Genomic DNA, 19708 nt, shown 5'->3' with positions numbered 1-19708 from the left:
GATTGTTTAAGTATTATGTTTTACTTTTCATCTTCATAGTTTATGAGTTACGATTGCATGTATTTATTATTTGCATGAGGCTTATTTAATTCATGTGGCAGTGTCTCTTATTGTTATGGCAGAAATTCTGTGATGCTGTGGGATTATGTAGAATAGATAAAATGAAAAATAAAATAGCAGAGATGTTCAGTCAAGTAAGTTTATTCCCTGATCAGAAAAGAAGATAAATATTATTATGGTTTTGTCACCCTTTATCATCTTTTAATGTATTGTTCAAAACTCTTTCTTAAATAATTTATTCAGCCAGGGATTTGTGGGAGTGATGGAGAAATATAATTCTTTTTTATGTGTGTGTAATATTGTACAACATAAATAGCCAAATTCTGATATACTTTCAAAAAACATTGACATTAATAGACCTTGATCTAATCTAGTAGTTTGTTCTTAAATATATATTTTGGGTTGCTTCATACAAATTCACTATATTTTAATGTCTTAAGAAATCTCTGTATATTGAGAAAGGTTAAAGTTGTGAGTTTTTATTTTTTTTACACCTCCAGTATTTTTCATATCTGTTAATTATAGATATAGTTTATTTATTGAAACCTTAGTCTTAGGAAGCATATCTGTATGTCTTCTGAATTTCAGTCTCGAGTATTTTTTCATTCAAAAATGGACAACTAGGGAAAATATCTCTGGGGTTTACAAAGCTTTAAATGATGGAAAGATAGAATGAATGATGCATATTAACTTTCATCAAGGACATTTATAATTCTTTAGCCATCCGGCTTTATCACTATTGTCATTATACTGGGTGATGTTTTCCTATATTCTTCTTCAACTAGTCAATCACATTTCGTCTATGTGTTCTTGTAGCTGTTTAGAAATTTACCATCTTTGTGAATCTAAACCTGAAGCTAAATGCAAAATTGTTACATCAGCATACTCTATTCTCTTTATTTCAGGAGAATTGCTAAGTCAGCCCAGGCCAGAGGGAGTAACTGAGATCATCTGTCCGAAGAATGGTAACGAGCGAGTGAATGTGGCTTTGGTTTATCCCCCTACTCCAACAGTGATCAGCCCTTGTTCTAAGTGACTGCTGGAAGTCGCCTGCCTTGGCCCCTAGTATAAGGACACATCAAACGCCCCTTAAAACCTTGCTAAGCATTTTCGGAGATGTACCACCCCGAGATGGATCTAATTATTTATGGGGCCTGAATATCACAGCTTGGGAAATAAAGGTATGGTGGGATTGCTTTTTTTGCAAATGGGAAACACACTATAGTTAAAACAAGGTGGGAGAGGTATCAGAATTTTACTAGGCTAATTTGATTTTCTTTTTTTGAAATTTATACTTTATGGTACACATTGTAGTATTTCTATGCTTCCTGTGCTTTGGATTCTATCAACAGCTTTATAATCTGAGCAAATATTGACTGCATGGGGAGTAAATTCTTTGAGAGGAATTCAAGTCACCTTAATAAGTTAGAAGTGTCAGAGGAAGCAATTCCTATTTGTATATGTATCTAGAGAATACTAGTGTAAAAAATTGCAGAACTAAGCAGATGCTCCCCAATATCTTCCAAAGCATATTTACCCAGTTTAAGTTCAGAGATGAGTATTCAACAGGCCATACAATGTAACACGTACAATTACTTTCAGATATTGTACATTGGCACCAAAATGATTGGTAGGAAATTGCTTTTTTTCCCCAAAAAATAAGAATGGAAGTGGAAGCAGGACATTTCCAGAAACTAAGAACTCTTCCTATTTCTGTTCTCAACCTCCCACGGTCCCCCAGAACAATCCAGGATGTTACTGCCAATATACAGTCCTTTTGTCAATTTTTCAATGATTTTCAATCATTCTTATTTTAGGCTATTTTGCTCCTGTTCCCATCCTTAAATACTTGGAAAACAGACAGAGGAAATTAAAATTCAAACTTGTTCTTTCCAAGACGTCAACATGTCTTTGAAATATTTCCTGTGGCCCACCAAAAGCCATGATCATTAATTTTGTCCTGTGAGCACTCAAAAGTTGACCTCCCCTGTCTCCACTTACACAGTCACTCCTAGTGAACCAGTACTTTTAAAACCAAACATTAACTGATAAAAAATATATTTTTTCCTCTACTAACTACTTGGGACAGTCTGACTTTCAATATGAAGAAAAGTTCCTTCTGACAACGTGTACTTAGGTTGTTCTGTTGCTATTATTATTCTAATAAAACAAATAATGTTTAAAATAGACCAAATTTACCTGAAAGGAAGGCTTTTTTAATACTTTGCATTTAAAATGGAAGGGCTCATTCCTTTCAATTCTGTTACTTCAGAACAGAATTGAATAGAGGCAGATAAATTGGTTTCAGTATAAAATCCCCTTTGAATGGAAGAAGGACTACATTTTAAATTCAAGGTCATCTTTCTTTTAGAAAGAGGCTGTATTAAAAAAAAATCATAATAGCTATTTAGTACTGACTGATTTTATAATCATAGGAGTAATACTTAACCACAACTCCCTTCTGTTATTCTTTCGGATTAGCTTCACTAAGGATCACAGAAGGCAGATCAACCATGGTAGCTTTGTACAGAGAATGGCTATTCCAGGGTATTAAAGAATGGCTATGCCTATTATGCATGTGGATTTCCTGAAGATACCCAAGATTTGGTTGATGTTAGTTGCTCAGTTTAAATAGATGTTGATCTGATTTAGTAAGAATAAACATGTCTGTTCTCTTCAGTTGCCCTTACCTTTATTATAGAGATTTATTTTCTTTGGGGGTCGGGCAACAATAAGGTAATTGAATATATATTTGGAACCGTAAGCATTGCGAACCTTGAGACTTCAGTTCTGCCTTCTTCTAACATACAGATTAATGAGAGAGCAGGTGTGCTGAAGGCTGTGAATTGGGGTGGACACAAATCTGCAATCTACATGAATTGATCCTTTTCACCAATTGGGGTTGGACTGATATATTCAGAAGAAACAGAAAGCACCCTCATCCTGATCTACTGTTGAATCTGATTACCCTGCAGTATGAAGGCTCTCACAAGAACCAAGACCACTGTTCGCTGATAACACTATCGACCTGTGTTTTGCACTTGTTTGGACTCACGAATGTAAGCTTTTTCTCAATGTATGTACCATTAGATGTACCTGAAGAAATATCTAATGAAAAGGAATTGTTGTTAACTTTGGTGGTTTCTGTGCAGGTAGGTGTTGAATTTATCACTGGCAAGCTTCAGTTGGCCTCTCCAGCAGGCAAGAAGTCTATCATCTATTCACTTCTTCCACAGTCTTTAGAAGCCAAGACAGACTCAAAATGGTGCTTGGGGAGTTCTATTATGTCTATGGAATACCTTTTTAGTTCTCCTGTGTGTTTCACCCCAGTTATGCCATCTGTTAAATCATAGCACTAGCTGTTGCTTGTGCACAAGGATAGCAGTGCAGAAATATAGGAAGCTTAAATATGTGCACATGTACACCTGTTCCTTGGTTATTGTCTGAGATATCACTGAGATAATCTTGGGCAGAACTACAGTATATAAATTTAATGGAGCCAAATTTATTAAATACCAACAATTTTCCTTTTCACCCACAAGTACAGTCATGATGACATAAATGGTCTGAATGATCCTTATATAAATTCACTACATCACGGAATTTTCACTGAAGAAAAAATATCTTGGATAAATTGTTATCAGGGAGTTCCAAGTCAGATTCTGGAGTTTACCCAGCCTTAGTTAAGTGCTACTAGCTGAGTTCCTTTGGCCTGAATCAAAACAGCTAGGTTTATTTTCATATAACTACAGCAAATAACCTAATGTAGCTTTGCAAATAAATTTTCAAAAGGTAAACATCTGCAAAATTGTTCCTGTTGCTTTCACAGAAACAGCCTAAAAAGGAAGAACTGGGAAAAGAGAGAATGCATTCTTTTTTTTTTCTTTTCAGTTTATAAAAACATCTCACTGTTTGGCCATAAACAGGCTTGCTCCCTACATAGATAGTTTAGCAGAATGGAGAAGTTTGAAGCCTGAATGTGCAGGGTAGGTACTTGTGAAGGCAAACATAACATGGTAGCCCCATATATAACTTCATATATAGTCCTCCAAACCTCTTCTTACTTGCCTTGTACTTTTAAGATGTGGTAACTTAGAAATGAAAAGTAGGTAAACTCCTTCCCTCTCACTGATTTTCATCTGAACTTTCCCTCATTATCAACCAATGAAAAATGCTACTTGTTCAGTCATGGGTCTTGTCCTATTCTGCTGGGTAGAGATTAGTACTTTGAAACAAAAGATGTGCCTAATGGCATAATACTTCATCTTTCTTAACTTGTATTGAAGAATATCAGCATGCCACAAGATACTATTATTTATTCAGATATTTTTAATTTGTGTGTCTACTTTTCTTAGGTTTTGTCTTGCCTTCAGTTTCTGCTCGTGTTTCTGCTCGTGTTGCAATTTCTTTTGGATTGGTTGGAAATTAATTTGAAATCCACCTACTTGCCATCCTCGTATATGGGATGGCAGGAAAAGCAGAGTAAAGTCTAGTATGCCAGAATTATAACATTGCAGAATCTGGGATTAGCTTTGTATCGATTATACATTCTAAAAGTCTTTAGGTCCCTTTCAGGAAAGGGCCAATTGTTGTGAGCAGCTCTTTTTGGAAATGTTCTTTCCCTCCCTCCCACTTTTAATTTTTCCATTTCTTAGATTTGGCCTGGCATTTCCTGAGACATTCTTTCTTTTGCTCATTTGGCTCTTTTCCTTTGTTTAGAACATCCATCTGTCCATAGCCAAATTTTTAGGAGCCTGCTTGAATTAGCCTTTATATTAGCTCAGCACTTATAAGGTTGCTGAGCTATGTGAAAATCCAGGAAATGCTGGTCACTGAGATAGCATCCAGTCTAACTTGCACATATTATCTACTTCCTTTCATTTTTATTTAATTTTAGAATTCATTTTGCCAATAGCAAGTAAAATTGCACAACAGGTTAGACTGCTGGACTGGGTTTAAAATTAGAAATAATTAACATTATTCTCCCCTCCCATTTATGTGGAGTCATGCTCAGGTTGAGAACTGGCACCATCACAGAAGCAAAATAAATTTGAAAAGAGCTGAATAGGCTTTTTCCTCTGCATACTTGTTCATAAATAGTTATTTAGGATTATAGTGATATACTAATGAGGAGCTCTAGTTGGAAGCATCCTAAAAAAAGCAATTACAAACAGAAGTAAGAGGTCATCCAAAGTAATATTCATTCTCTCATTCCAGAGATCAAATGAATATCAGGTTGATTTCCCCAAAAAGATTTAAGGAATAGCCAAGAAAATTCTGTCCTAGATGTATTTATGAAAAAGATGATCTGTTTCAGTAATACAAAATCAATCATAGAGGTGATTTAATGTTAGAGAAGGCTTGTCAGTTGAAACAAGAAATTAAATTGCTAATTATTGGCCACACAGAAATTGATGCCACTTAGTTGGCAGCCCAAATGTTTAACTTGATTTGTTTTTCTCAAATGATTGGATATTTTTGTTTTTCCCACAGTTAAATTTGTCAGTTGGTTTTATAAATATCCACATAATTAATATTCTGGGTTTGGGGCATACATGAAGAATACTGTTATTCTTCATATTGCATATCCAACTTTTAAAAGTTCCAAATTTATTCTAGTTAGCAAAATAAATAAGCACTAACAAATCATAAGAACAGTAGCTGCCTGTTTGACAATTTTGATTAGTGGGACAGAGTCCATATTTATAAACAACAGGCATGAAAGTTCTCAGTATTTTTAACTGTAAGCAAAAAATCATTTCAAGATGTGTATGAATTGCCTTGAAAGACATTCCCTTACTTTAACCTAGATATACAATATGTATCTGCCAAATAAGATAAATCTTATTTAAACAAGGAGAAAAAGCTATTGAGCTTTTCTTTCTACTGTCTCATCAAATTGATGTATTGCCCCTGCTCATTATCACAGTTATTATACTGAAATAATATGCATAATGAGAATATTGGACACTGATTGATTGTTTTTTGGAAAGGAGGTTTGAGTTCAGTGCATAAGATCACAGGGCTGCAAGTATCTTAAGACTCTAAGACTGTCCCACTTATTTTCCCTTCCTCCCCCCACCAACCCCTGAAAAGTTTGGCCTGATTCTCATTCTGATGTTGCTTGAGGATTATCTGAAAGGAAATATAATTGTGACATTCATTTTTGTTGCTAAGTTTGTTTCAGTTTCCTATACCAATTGATAAGGGGAGAGGCCACCTGGATTGCTTGGGGGAGGGGGCAGATTTCCTACTAACTTGTAGCTACTCTCTAAACATTTACAGAATGCCAGCCAAGTTGGAAATGTACTGGGACTCTGGGTCTCTTTCCCTTCCCTCTATTATCATACCTGTCTACTATCTGCTGGCTGATGGTTAAGATTAGTATGGCATCTCTCTAGAAAATCATCAGGCCAGAGGTAGACAAAACATATTGTTTCATAAAAGTTGAAAATACTATATAGTATACTGAAGAACTACTAAGTTCAGAGTTTCCCAGACTTCTGGGAGTTGAGGTCCACCTGTCTTAAAGTTGCCATGGTCAAGAAACAATGACTTAGTCAAATACTGAAATGAGCAAAAAAGGAGAATTGTAGGAAATAGCAGAAGGTGAGTGAATATAAAAGAGCTTTCATTTGTTTAACAATTGAGTACCCCATCTTAAATCTTCAAGGTGAGTAACAAAAGTAAATAATAGAGTTGGTCTTTGCCTTGGCATCACCCCAGAACCAGATCAAAATAGGGTGACTTGAGGCGTGTGTTTTTTTAAAGTTGCTTGAGTCAGAACAGGTGTGTTTGGACTTGCTTCCTATGCCTCAATTCCTGTTAATGATTGTTTTATAAGATGGAGGAAGGTTCACTGAATTTTGTATAGCACATCTAAAATTGGGACGAGGGGAGCAAAAATCTTTCTCAAGCAAAGAGAAATTTAGAGGTATTATTCCCTCTATCATAGCTTGGTGGGGATAAGGCATCCTGAATTTAAGAATGAACAGTCTATCTTCAAACCAGAGACCTTGAGATTGATCATCTCAACCACAGCTCTTAGGACAGGAGGAAAGAAAATGAGCTGATACATGTCCTTCTATAGCTGCAATCAATCAGTATTTTTCAATGCTGTATGTGGCAGTGCTTCTTGTGAATAATTAACTGATTATGATTTTTTACAAACCCCTCTCAGTCTTCTATCAATTTATTTGTCTTTCTATTCCTTTTTTCAGACCTTCAGTTTGCTTTCAGAATGTTTCTAGTTCTCATTTTTGTGTAAAAACAATTTTCAATTATACTAGGGTGTTTTTTTCTTTGCTTAGTTTTTTTGATTCTTTCATTCCTCCAGTAACAATACTTACTATTAGTTGTAATTTTATAATTGCCTAAATGACTGAAAATAATGTATTTTTCTTGCATTGGAAGAGAGTAGCCATAGTTGATTGACTTGTTTCACTTGCTCTGTCAAGAAGAGATAGTTTTTCTTTGTATCTCCTTAAAGAGAAGGAGAGTAACTTTGTGAAAGAGAAGGAGAGTAACTTTGTGAAATGTTTCCAGATCTACTCCGGTGTATAGGCAAAAACAGCTCCTTTTTTTGTCTTTTATCTTCTGCTATGAGAAAAACCCAGGTAGTCTTACAATTTCCATAAATGCTTCTGGAGAGCATTCTGGCAAATAGGGCAACCAACTCTTGAGCTCTACCCTGGGTAAGTGCACAATCACTCAAGCAACTTCACCTGTATGTTTTACTTGATGATTTGTCTATGACACAAATAGCAAATATTAGTTGCACAGCTTTGAGATGATAAGGATCGTTAATTTTGGAAGTGAACAAAGGGAGCCTTGTACAGGTGATGTTGCTGGGAAGGAAGGCTCCTGTTTCTGGCTCTACCGATGATATGTGGATCAAATTTTCACCCTTTGCAAGTGGTCTTCTCAACTTATCCTCATGCTCTCTGCTTTCCAGGACTTCAAGGCTGTTTCTCCAAGAAGCTATTTCTCAAAGCTATACTGCAATCTTGGGCAGGAAAAGGTAGAAAATAGTATTTTGCCAGGTTGTAAACAGAGCCCTCAGCTGAGAGTTAACTAAAGGCTACTTGAAGTGCACACCAAACTAATATCCACATGCTTCCTCAGGATCCCAAATGCCTAGACAAGAGTGTGCTTGTTTCACAGTGCTAATTTGGATGCAGAGATCTGAGAGAAGCTGTCACCCTCAGAATTAATCCCCCCCTCTCACTTCTACTATGGAGAATGGGGGAACTTTTAAATGAAAAATTCATGGTATACTTTCAGAGAAAATGGGCGGCTATTTTGAGATGCAGATTTCCTGCTGCTGGCTAAACCCCCTCCCCTTTATAAAACCCTTACCCCATTTTCTCTCTCTTTTACTCTGTCAAAACAGTCGACAATCTCTAGATCAGGGATATCAAACTCAAGGCCCACAGGACGCTTAGATCTGGCCCATGGGGCCACCTTGGAAACAGTGAGGGACTGGACCACAATGCCTTTGCCAGTGAAAACAGGCTCCCGAACTCTGTTTTCACTGGCAGAGCGTTGCAGGAGGCCATCACAGCCAGAAATGGCACCCAGGAGTCCATTTTCACTGTGAGAGGACTCAGGCTGCCACAGGCACCCCCAACATGAGTGACATCGAGCGGGCCATGCCCACTCTGGCCCCGTGAGATCAAACACAACGGCCCTCAATGAAATCGAGTTTGACACCTCTGCCCTAGATGATTCCAAAGTCAGATAATCCTTTTCCTCAGACCTTCTGCCATGACCATCTTTCATCAGGATCATGAAAGTTTATTGATTGTCAACAAAGGTTAGCCCTTCATATTTGAGCACTATGACAAATCTCTACACCCCATTTTGCTTCAAAATGCCACTGGTAGATGCTATCACTGTGTCCCTTATTTGGGGAACAATAATCAAAAAGAAAACACTAACATAGAAAATATCCTGATCAGCCACAAAGTGAAATTATATTAAATAGGTCTCAGCTACCTTTGTATCCATTCCATGGTCTGAATGGCTTGTCTAGTACAAATATGAAAATATTAAATCATTTGGCCAAGACTTCATCAATGACTGCAGTGCAGACTAAACACATGAATTAAAATGTTCCCTACACTTTATATAAAGGGGACTATTTCCGTGTTTATTGCCAATCTTTTAACAAGAAGATCCATTGTTGGGAGGTCAGTCACCATGAATGGGTATTTCACATAAACATGCACAGGAGGAACACCTATAAATGCTTCAGGTTATCAATCATCCACTTTCTGCTTAAACACATGGCTAGCTGGAAAAGGCTGTAAGGATATTATTAAATATTTATAAAATCCAGGGGAAGGAGATGCTGGATTGTGGGATATACTATACTGCTTTTACATTGGAGCATTAAAGTTGATTCTACAATGTCTCCAACAAGGAGACTGGTGTCCATGGACTTCTAGGAGACAGGCAGGTAGTCTTTGACTTGCAACCATTCATTTACTGACTATTTAAAGTTACAATGGCACTGAAAAAAAAGTGACTTGGGACCGGTTCCCACACTTACAACTGTTGCATCATCCCGATGGTCGCATGATGAAAATTCAGGCACTTGGGGGCAACTGGTATGTATTTATGATGGCTCCATTATCCTAGGGTCATTTGGTCACCATTTGCGACCTTCCCAGCCACTTATGACAAGCAATGTCAATGGGGGAAGCTAGATTCATTTAACGAGCACACGATTCACTTAATAACTGCAGTGATTCATTTAGCAATTTTGACAAAAGTTGTAAAATGGAGCACAAGTCACTTAACCATGTAAGTCGTAAGTCGAGGACTACTTGTATTTATATATACTATTAATCCATCCCATTGAAGATTCCTCTACTTGGAGTGTTTGGTACAGTGCTTCCAGAACAGCACCCTTCCCTTCATGCTACTATCAGACATGGCGGGGATGGGGGTGTCCAATTTGATGGCACATTTTCAACATCATAGTACATTGTGAACGCCAGAGGGTTCTTTTGCTCTTACTTCCCAGACATGAATAAAACCCTGCCCTGCCTGCTTAAATGAGTAGGAGGAATGCTAGCTAGGAATACTCTTCATTCATTGTAGAAAGAAGGCCTTCCAAATGAAATCCAATGTTTTATATTGTATTTTCTTATTTTGAGTTATTGTAAGCAGTATTTTCCTGTCCCATTTTATCCCTAATGATATGGGGATTACATATGTTAGCATTTTGTTACCAGAGCAGTTGAAGACAGATAAGGATGAAACCACACTGGCAAACAGAGACAAAGATGGCTGCAGAACTAGTCTAAAAACCTATTGTTTCAGTCTACATACTTGAAATTTTCTATTCAAATTTGTATGAAATGTATGCTTCACCTCATAATGTTTTATCACACCTTTAGATTTATGAGCTTTAATAACTAAAGTTGTAAGGGAACTTTCAGCTCTTTTACATCCCCAGGTTCATCCAATTTTTGGTCCAATTTCCTGCAAGTTATAGTTCTGTTAGGCATTTTTCTTGTTCTAGATAATGGGAGGCTAAAGTTCCAGATTTCCTGAAAGATGCTCCAGAATTGGAAATTAGCTGGTAAACTTATCTTCACCCTCAACTAAAACCAAGTGAGTCAGATTATTTTCTTAAGGACTTTGCATAATCCTAAACATAAAGAAAGAAATATAATATTCTGCAAATAAACAAATGGAAGTGAGAGTGGGGGGTGTCTTTGGGCCATTTACACTGTCTCAATGCAACCCACCTCACAGGGCTGTTGTGAGGAACACAAGGTGAGAGTATGTTTGCTGCCTTTGAATTACAAAGTAATAAAGGTGGGATAAAAATCAAATAAATTGAACATAATTGAAATGCCACTCTATCCAACTTTGGGAGGTAAATTTTCCTGAAAACAGCTCAGTCTTGATGCTCTATGGATAGTCACTGATCTGGAAATCTGCAAAGCTATCTTACTGTTTTTTTTAAAAAAAATTCTAAAAGCCATCCAATGTGTTCATCTGATCTCATTTTGTGTTTTCTTAAAATAATTAAGGTTAGAGTTGTTTTTATAAACAGGGATATCCTAGCCTAGTTCGGTACACCTCCAGCATTTGGGGGACATAAATTGTCTTGCTATTCAGATGGACCATTTATGACTGTTGATTGGAGAATGTTTGTGACTTGCTACTTGTATGTAAAGATTTTTTCCTTCTTTAATTTCCACTAAGGAAGATACTAAATTCCCATGAGTGTGGTACACTTTGGAAAGGGACATAAAATTAAAATTGGAAAGCATTTTCTCTTCTGAAACAACACTTTCCCAGGAACATAAATTAAGAAATTCCAAACTGAAATGGATATAAAGTAACCTATGGGCAAAAATGAACTATTCATCACTTTGATTCCCAGGATTGTTCTGAGCAAAGAAGCATGCCAATAGCATGGCTTAAAAAGCTTCTAAAGGATTACATTTAGTGTGCAGGATAAAAGTTGCCACTGCATGCACCGACAACAATCAATATTGGGGGCTCTTGTTTTTGTTTTGTGAAAAAAGGATCATTGTTAAAGTTCAGTACTGTTCATATTTGCCTCTTTTAAAATATTATTCATTTTTATGGGCTTCTAGTTATCTATGCAGTCACAGAGTTAAGGTGAAATTGGGTTCAGCATGGCCACTGTGCTAGACAATTGCTGGGTTCTAGCATTATCAAAAAACAAAACCCAACCCTGCATGTTGCCCATCTTCACTCTTTCAATATTTGTTCCATATACAAATACAACGGATGTACATGCTTCATTGTTCAATTTCATAGTACAACCAATCAAAACAAATCTGGGTGTGCCCTTAGCTCCACATAAGGTCAAAAAAAGTAATTGAAAGAAACTATTGTAGATTTGAATAACAGCGTAACAACACTGTCTATGGAGACAAAGCAGTGTATGTCAACAATTAGTTTGTAGCACATTCATGTGGTTAATAGGAGTGAAACAACCAGGAATTGAAAGCAATGTTAAAACTGCTACAAAAAAAGATTGAGGAATAATAATAGTTAGCTTGAAAACCAGTTACCATCAAGACTTAAGGTCTCAAAAGGGGTAATTCAACTTTTTATTGGAGGGAAGAGACCATAAAAACTGGGCTATTTAGGTTCCCTACATTAAAATTAAGAGTTCCATAAACTTTTTTTTCTTGCCTAGAAACTAGGCTTGGTAATAAAGTTCTGTCATATTCTAAATGTCAGGGCTGCCTCTGTTCAATCCCAAGGAGAGAAAAACCCTTGGATCCACAGATTTAGAGAAAAGGTACTTTTACTAGGAAAGAACTGAATACAGTAGAAGTCAGGTAAGATCTCAAGCAAAAACGTGTGAAGAAGCAAATTGAAATAAACCTTAGAAACCTCACCCCCTGTAATTGGGTAACCAGATTTCTGTCATCGGCCAGAAGATGCTTTGGGAAAGTCTCTGATTCAGGTGCACTGTCGCTCCCTTCTGCATACCAAAGTTAGAAGAATTGGCCTTGAAGGTGATAAGCCTAAGCTGGCATCTGCAAAGCTTCATGAAAAATTTCCACCATGGCCTTCTGCACGCTTTCCCCACACTCACCAAGTGCCCATCAAACCCCCCCCCCCGCTTTCCATGGCAGCTGGCAAGCAAGCAAAGATGCAGGTTGACAGGTGATTGGTGCATGTATTGTGGAACACTAGATTGTACTTCAGATAGGATTGGAGTTGGGTGGCTAATATATTCAAATAAAATTGGGGCCCACTTTAAACATTCATTTGTATGAGACAGTTGCTCTTCAATCAGTAATTACTTCTCATAATAATAACTTATATAGTTCAAGCAAATGGAATAAGCTTGTGTATCACCCTTTCCAGATTAGGCATATGTAAATGTTTTGTAAGAATAGTACCTTATCAGTCTGAACTACAAGCTATAAGCTTATATTTATTAAAATATTTTAAGCATAAAAACTGAGAAGAAGCCTTCTGCTGTCCCATTGCTGAAAAGAAATGTTACTTTCTGTAAGATTTACTTTTATAATTAAAATATCCCATGCAAACATTCTATTTAAAAGTTTAAGTCCAAATATTGAGATAAATTTCTTTACAAAACTCTGAACAACCATTCAGTTTTATGTTTAGGCCGAAGATGGATACCTCTCTTTTGGAAAGTGATTGAAAAAGTGTAGAGTGCATTAACAAATGTGTTATGTCTGTTTCAGGAGTGAAGTTTCAGCAGGTTTGTGTGCAATGTGAAAGATTTAATATATTTGATAACTATATGAAACTTGCCTGTGGGACTAAACGTCAGTTCTCTGTGTTGGATCTTTTGAACAATTTTGGCCTGGGGTAAATTAGGTGGAATATTTCCACAGATCATATTTCTGAAAACTAAGGAATTAGAAGCATAATTTAAATTAGCTTGTGCTTTTGAAATGTATTGTTTACCTAACACAGGATACCATAAAATTCGGTCAGTCAATGTTAAAGTGCCAAAACATGCTGGTCAATAGTGGCTTTGGGCTTTAAAATATAAGATTTTCTGGTAGATTCTAATCTCATTTTTGATAAAATTCTGAGGAGGAACCCTGTTTATTTAAGCTTCTTTCTGGCTCGCCAGGCTTCATCCAGGGCTCAACAATCAAGGTTTCTTTAGAAACTCAAACCTGAACTAACAACGAACAGTCCTCACTGCAGATACAAGATGTCCTGAGACCTTGGAAGTAGGCAATAAACAAGCAAGTCAGTAAATAAATAATGAAAATCAGCTACTGAAAAAAAAAATCAGCCAATCAATCCAGCTCTCTATTTATAGCAGAGTTTTAAATCTTTCATCTCTTTCTTCCCCTGGTACAGCGTAATGGACTTCTTAAGCTCATTTCTTGCCCTTGGATCTGAAGGGCACCGCACTATGTTTTGAAAACAGTCCTGTCTGGCCTCAGATTCTATTTCCAGACTGGCCAGGTTCAGTACTCATACTGAAAGCCAAAATGAAGTTTGGGTCACTTGGGAAAGTTAATATTTACTAGGGTTTGAAGGTGGTTCCTCCCATGCCAGTGGACTTTGGTCCTTATCTTCTGGTTCAGCGTCATTCTGTTGTAAGGCCCAGGTTTAAACAGTTGTGGCAGTTTTAAAACCCTTCTTGGCTCTGTAAGATGTTTTGATATATAGTCCAGCGGAGAACTTTGGCTGGCAGTGTCTCAATAAGATTCTGTTATCATTGCATCAATAGCTGATTTCTGCCAGTTTCCAAGATCATGAAATGCTGCCATGTGGAGGCCATTTCTTTGAAAATTGTCGGAAAATTGTCCTGGTATTCATTTCTGACAGGAAAAACTGTTTCCTGGTTATACATCACAATGCTGCCAAAATAAATGTGTGCTTTTCTTTTAATTCCTCAAAAGATCCATTTTTCTTCAACCATCTTTAGGATTTGCCACTGGAGGGCAGGCATAAAGAGTATAAAATAATTGAGGGGTGGTTCATTTGAGAGCATTGGGACTAAATTATAGTTCTCTATAATTTAGTTATCTCCATTTTATGGTACAGGTATTTTATACCTTTTTTAAAAATCAGATCAAAAATTGATAATAAACATCACCTTAAACTTGAGTAATGTTTGACTGTTTATTAACCTCAGAATAGTTAATTTGGTGTGCATCTTTTGACAGTATATTTGAGTTTTGGAAATGTTGAGATGTTTATCTAACACTTTGCATCATTTTACCTTCTACCTAAAAAATTAAAATAACATTCTTCCTCTGTTCTAAACACCTTTTTATGTTACTAGAAAAGATTAAACGCACATAGAGGTACAGTATTAGCACAGTTTCTATACACACCTGGAAGGACATAGCACTGGCTACTCCTGGAAGAGGAAATTCAACCTTTCTAACATTTATCTAGATACTATAATGGGTAATATCTGAAATTACAGAATAAATTTTGAAGAGGCAAATGTTTCATATTTCAAAAGACCACCATCTGAGCTGTATCATTGTGAGAAAAAATAGGTTGTGCATAGATCCAGCAGCATTCTCATTTCATCATGCTTGCTTTGCATCCCATTGCAGATAGCCTTACTATGAATTTTCTGGAGGCCATCACATACTGATTTTTCATGTTTTTATATGAGCATTGCTTCCTTGGGACATCATTGCCTCAAAATTGCTTCATTTGATAATAATAATCCGGAGACAGTAGAATAGACGAGAAAGTGGAGAAACATAACAAAATATATAGACCTGCAAACAGAAATACTGTGGCAAAAGAAAGCAAAGGTAGTACCAATAGTAATAGAAGCCTTGGGTGCAATCCCAAAACAACTAGAGCACCACTTGAACACCATTAGCATCGATAAAATCACCACTGCTCCATTGTAAAATAGAATGTTGCATCTTAACATTGCCACGTTTTAAAGTGTTCTAGGTTTTCTTGTATTCAGTCACTGATTATATTTGTGGGCTATATTTAGTAGTAGGCAATAACTGCTTTTTTAAAAAAATCACAGATTTAAAGAGTTTGCTGATATCAACAACCTCACTGTATTTCTTTAAACAAAGTACAAACATTTTGCTAAGGAAACAAGCATTATCACTGTTCATCCAGCAATATTTTCCATCTCTATATTTCATTCCAAGGAAGATATCATTCCACTTCAAGATTGTTTCTTTTTTTTGTTCCACTTCTGATTATATTTCTTTCTCATTTCTATTTCCTTCTTGCTGCTAAGAAAGGCTTCAATACATATTTTCTGCTGGGTGGGCACACGTTCATTTTTCTGATGGTTTCCAATTAGTCTCTTTCATAAAGCTATAATGTGGAGAGAACTGAGAAAAGAATCACTTGTAAAAATGGAAACGAATACCGCTAAAATGCCTATACGCCCCACCACCACTACCACGTTGCTACAGTATGTTTTTATAGTAAGGAATGAAGAAAGATACATTCTGAAGAATCATATTTTATTTAACACTGTTCCCCCATGTTTTATGCAGCATTAAACATGTATATATGTGTCTGGGGAAAGCTGGAGTGTGGAAATTTAGACACTTGTAGCTGCAATGTAATGGCTATCCAAACAGGGTGGGGTGGGGAAAATTTGACAAGAATGTCAATAGGAAAAAACACTACCCTCTAAACTACTGGTACATAGTTGAGTCTCCTAGTGCGCACACAAAGCATTTTAATTGAATGAGTAAAAAAAAGGTCCAACAGTGTTTTTGTAGAAACATTTAATGTTATTGAACAGGTAAATTCATAATTCAATAAGCTCAATAAGCATGATTGAGTTACTAATTTAATCCCCCAATCCATATGATGCTGAAATGCCTTGGACTCGACTTCTCTGAATTTAAGATGTGGATGCTATTTTGGGTTGGCAGAAATCAGAATTGGAAACAAAAGCTTGTTGGAAGTCACACATTCTGATTTCTGTAAAAAAACAAAATGGCGGTAGTTTCAGGTTTGAACTACAGGATAAGCCTCAGAATCTGGTTAAACATCAGACAACCATGCCTGTGTGTGTATAAGAAGCCATATTATGAGCATTATGTAAAATGCCACTTTCTTCAGAATCCCAGCCTAAACTCATCAAACACGGAATGTATCCTACAGTGGGGTCAGTTATACTGGATTCCCAGCACCTCACCATCGAGAAGACCTTCAAATGTAATGGACATTTGGCAGGGGAGAGCCTTTACTTTCCCTCCCCATTATGCACCAAGTGGCTTCCTACAGAACTGCAAAAGAAAAAGCTTTCCACTTGGTTCTGTTTATAGAAATGGGCCCATCTAATTGCTTGTGGAGGGACATGAAATTTCTCTGATGTACTGCTAAGGGATATGAGTATTTTTTAAAAGCCAGATAAACAAATAAAAAGGAAACGGGACAAGTGAAACTGTCCAGACATGACCAAGGTTATTTTTATAATCCGGTTATATTTCTTTTATATTAGCATGTAATATGCTTTATGTACCAATGTTTCAGTTAAATGCAAATGTGCTAACAAATTACCCATTCAAGTAAATTCTACTTTCTTCTACTGCACTGTTGCCATGAAACTCCACTCTGATGCATGTTTTTAGGAGGAAAAATATTCAGAGGGATTTATATAGTGTCAGTCTGGCTGGTTTTCCTCCCAAGGAAAATGAGAGATGCAGGGTTTCTAGATTGAAATGTGTTTGTCAGGGCTTCCTTGGTTTATGAATAGGTCATACAGTACTGCTTCCATGGCTACTGTGACAAACAATATTCAAGGTGGCCAAATGAAAGACTTCCTTCAAGGTATTGGAGTTCTGGTTTATAAATTCAACGAGTGAAAAGGCCTAATAAGCTTTGCATGGATAGATTTTGTTAATGTTCTGTTATTTTTCATTGAGGCAGAGATGCCAATTTCTTCAGGAGCTCAAGGACACATTGGATTTGGAGTGGACACATCCATCCAATGGTTTCCTAAAGGAGGAAAGAAACTATATATTCCTTTCAAGGTGAATTCCTACCTCCAGAGGTATCTATAATGACTATTTTTTAAAAATGACTATTTTTAAAAAAGTAATGCATATTACGAGAAAATGTTGATTATTGTTCCCTCCAGGGAAATATTTTTAGGCCAACTGAAAGGTCATAGATTATTTAAACTGTCAAATTTTCTAATCCTTTATTTTAAAATCTGGTAATGATTCTGTATACATTTGTAGAAATTATAGAACTGTTTCATTTATTAACATTGATATAAAGATATTGCTTTCTTGGCCAGGGAATTGTGGACCTCATCTTATATAATTTGCATGATACTCATCAAGGTTTCCCACTTTCCTTGTTACTTTTTTATTTAATTTTAAAATCATTAGCCATTGTAAATTGCTTCTTGGATCCAACAGTTTTATCTGCTTTTCCGACAGGTATTTATATTGCCACTCTGAAGCCAAAAGCAGACTTTTTCATAAACATTCAAAAGTAAGTGACATTCTTTGAGAATTATAAACTAACAAATTCAAAAGCCAATTTTATTCTAAAGATGTCAAAAGGAGAAAAAGCACAAAATAATTATCGAACAATACACATTGAATATATATATATATATCAATAATTCCTTTGTTTTTTTTGTGCTAGATCTTATATTTAATTGTGCCTTAGATAATGCAAAGAATGCAGTCTTTCAATTCTGTATTAAAATCCTCTTTCTCACTTTTTTGGTTAGATTATGTGTATTATTTAAAATCTCATTTAAAATGTAATTTCTTATTTTCTTTGAGAACTTCCATTATCCAGGCACTCAGTCATGGCCTATCAAGAAGAAATCTTTTTCTAAGGAAATATTCAAACCAGGTAAGCTATGTTAATATATATTTTAAAAAATCCAATGCAAAATCTATTTAAGTAACATTTATTCACCGTATTGTTCTGACAGTATATATTATTAAAATGATCTATCTATAAGAATAGGTTTCACCCATGCATTTTAGTAGCCTAATCAATGCAAAATTTAGAAAATGCAACTGTGGTGCATAAGACTAATATGAAAGTAATTCTAAGCTCTCTGATATAAATGAATAGAAGAAAAGAAGAAACTTGTTTCACTGGAAAACCCCATTAGGAATTGTTGAAAACTTTATAGTTGTTGTATAAAAGTAAAACGCCTAGGAAATTTATAGAACGTTTGACGTTTTTAAGCAAAGCATGGAATGTCTGTGTTATTTTAATGTTATACACCAGTGTCAAACTCACTTTGTCACGTGACGTATTGTGACTTTTTCCTTTGCTAAACCCGGTGTGGGCAAGGGCAACACAGGACACATCCAGCCTGAGAGCCCTGAGTTTGATAGGCCTGTTATATACCGCTCCTAGGTATTGTATATAATATCTAGACATTATACAGAATGACAAGAACTATTTAGGCAAAATATGAAATGAGAGCCATTAAAGTGTAAGAAACTGACAGTGCATAGAATGCTTAGAAAAGGAGCCAAATATTAAGCATTTCATACTTTCATGTCCCATTTTTGACATTCTATAGATTTCCCAGGTATTCTACAAAATGCCTAGTACAGACATCATGTGCCTGATATCACAATAAAAATGACACTATCGAGATATTTTATACTTTGGTTTGCCTTTTGGCATTGCATAGTATACCTAGGAAATATGTGAAATATTAAATGCCTCATGCTTTGATATCCCAATATTCTATAAATTTCCCATTCTACAAAATGCCAAATTTCACACACTGAAGTTAACGGATATAAAAAATTAGTAATTTTCTTTTTAACATGATAAAATTCTTTATCTCAAGAAGTCACCCATACTGACGTCTTTGCACCATGTACATTGATTTGAATACCCATTGATCTTAACAACGATCATTTAATCTGTTGCCAGATGAAAAGACAATCTGGAAAAATCAGCAAGAAAGGATAGCATCCCAAAACGGAAGTGTTTTGGCTACTAGTACAGGGCTTGCCAGCAAAAGAATTATAAAGAAAACCCCAAAACAGAAAACTGATGCAACCAGATCTTCCTTTTGCACCCTGCTGTAATCATCACTGTAGGAATTCGAGGAAGCATAATTTCAGAAACATCCTGAGACCTAATTTACGCCTTTTACCCAGACTGCAGCATGATTGACAACCACACAATTCTTTAAAATGGC

At 36.1% G+C, this 19708-nt stretch overlaps 2 protein-coding genes across 2 annotated transcripts in view; both read left to right on the top strand.

Moving 5' to 3' along the window:
* The window catches only part of MFHAS1 (multifunctional ROCO family signaling regulator 1), a 33028-nt gene extending 18358 nt beyond the window's left edge, over window positions 1-14670 (top strand). Inside the window, exons 2-3 of the mRNA XM_026712634.2 lie at window positions 966-1241; window positions 2872-14670. Of these exons, the coding sequence (XP_026568419.2) occupies window positions 966-1096 (131 nt within the window). The 3' untranslated portion in view covers window positions 1097-1241; window positions 2872-14670. The remainder of the gene's footprint in view (window positions 1-965; window positions 1242-2871) is intronic.
* The window catches only part of LOC148127225 (uncharacterized), a 230714-nt gene that overhangs the window by 135154 nt on the left and 75852 nt on the right, over window positions 1-19708 (top strand). The window lies entirely within an intron of this gene.

Source organism: Pseudonaja textilis, chromosome 2, assembly GCF_049901715.1.
Source record: "Pseudonaja textilis isolate UNSWEBS1 chromosome 2, rPseTex1.2, whole genome shotgun sequence".
Taxonomy (NCBI): domain Eukaryota; kingdom Metazoa; phylum Chordata; class Lepidosauria; order Squamata; family Elapidae; genus Pseudonaja; species Pseudonaja textilis.
This window is presented reverse-complemented; position numbering and strand designations above follow the sequence as displayed.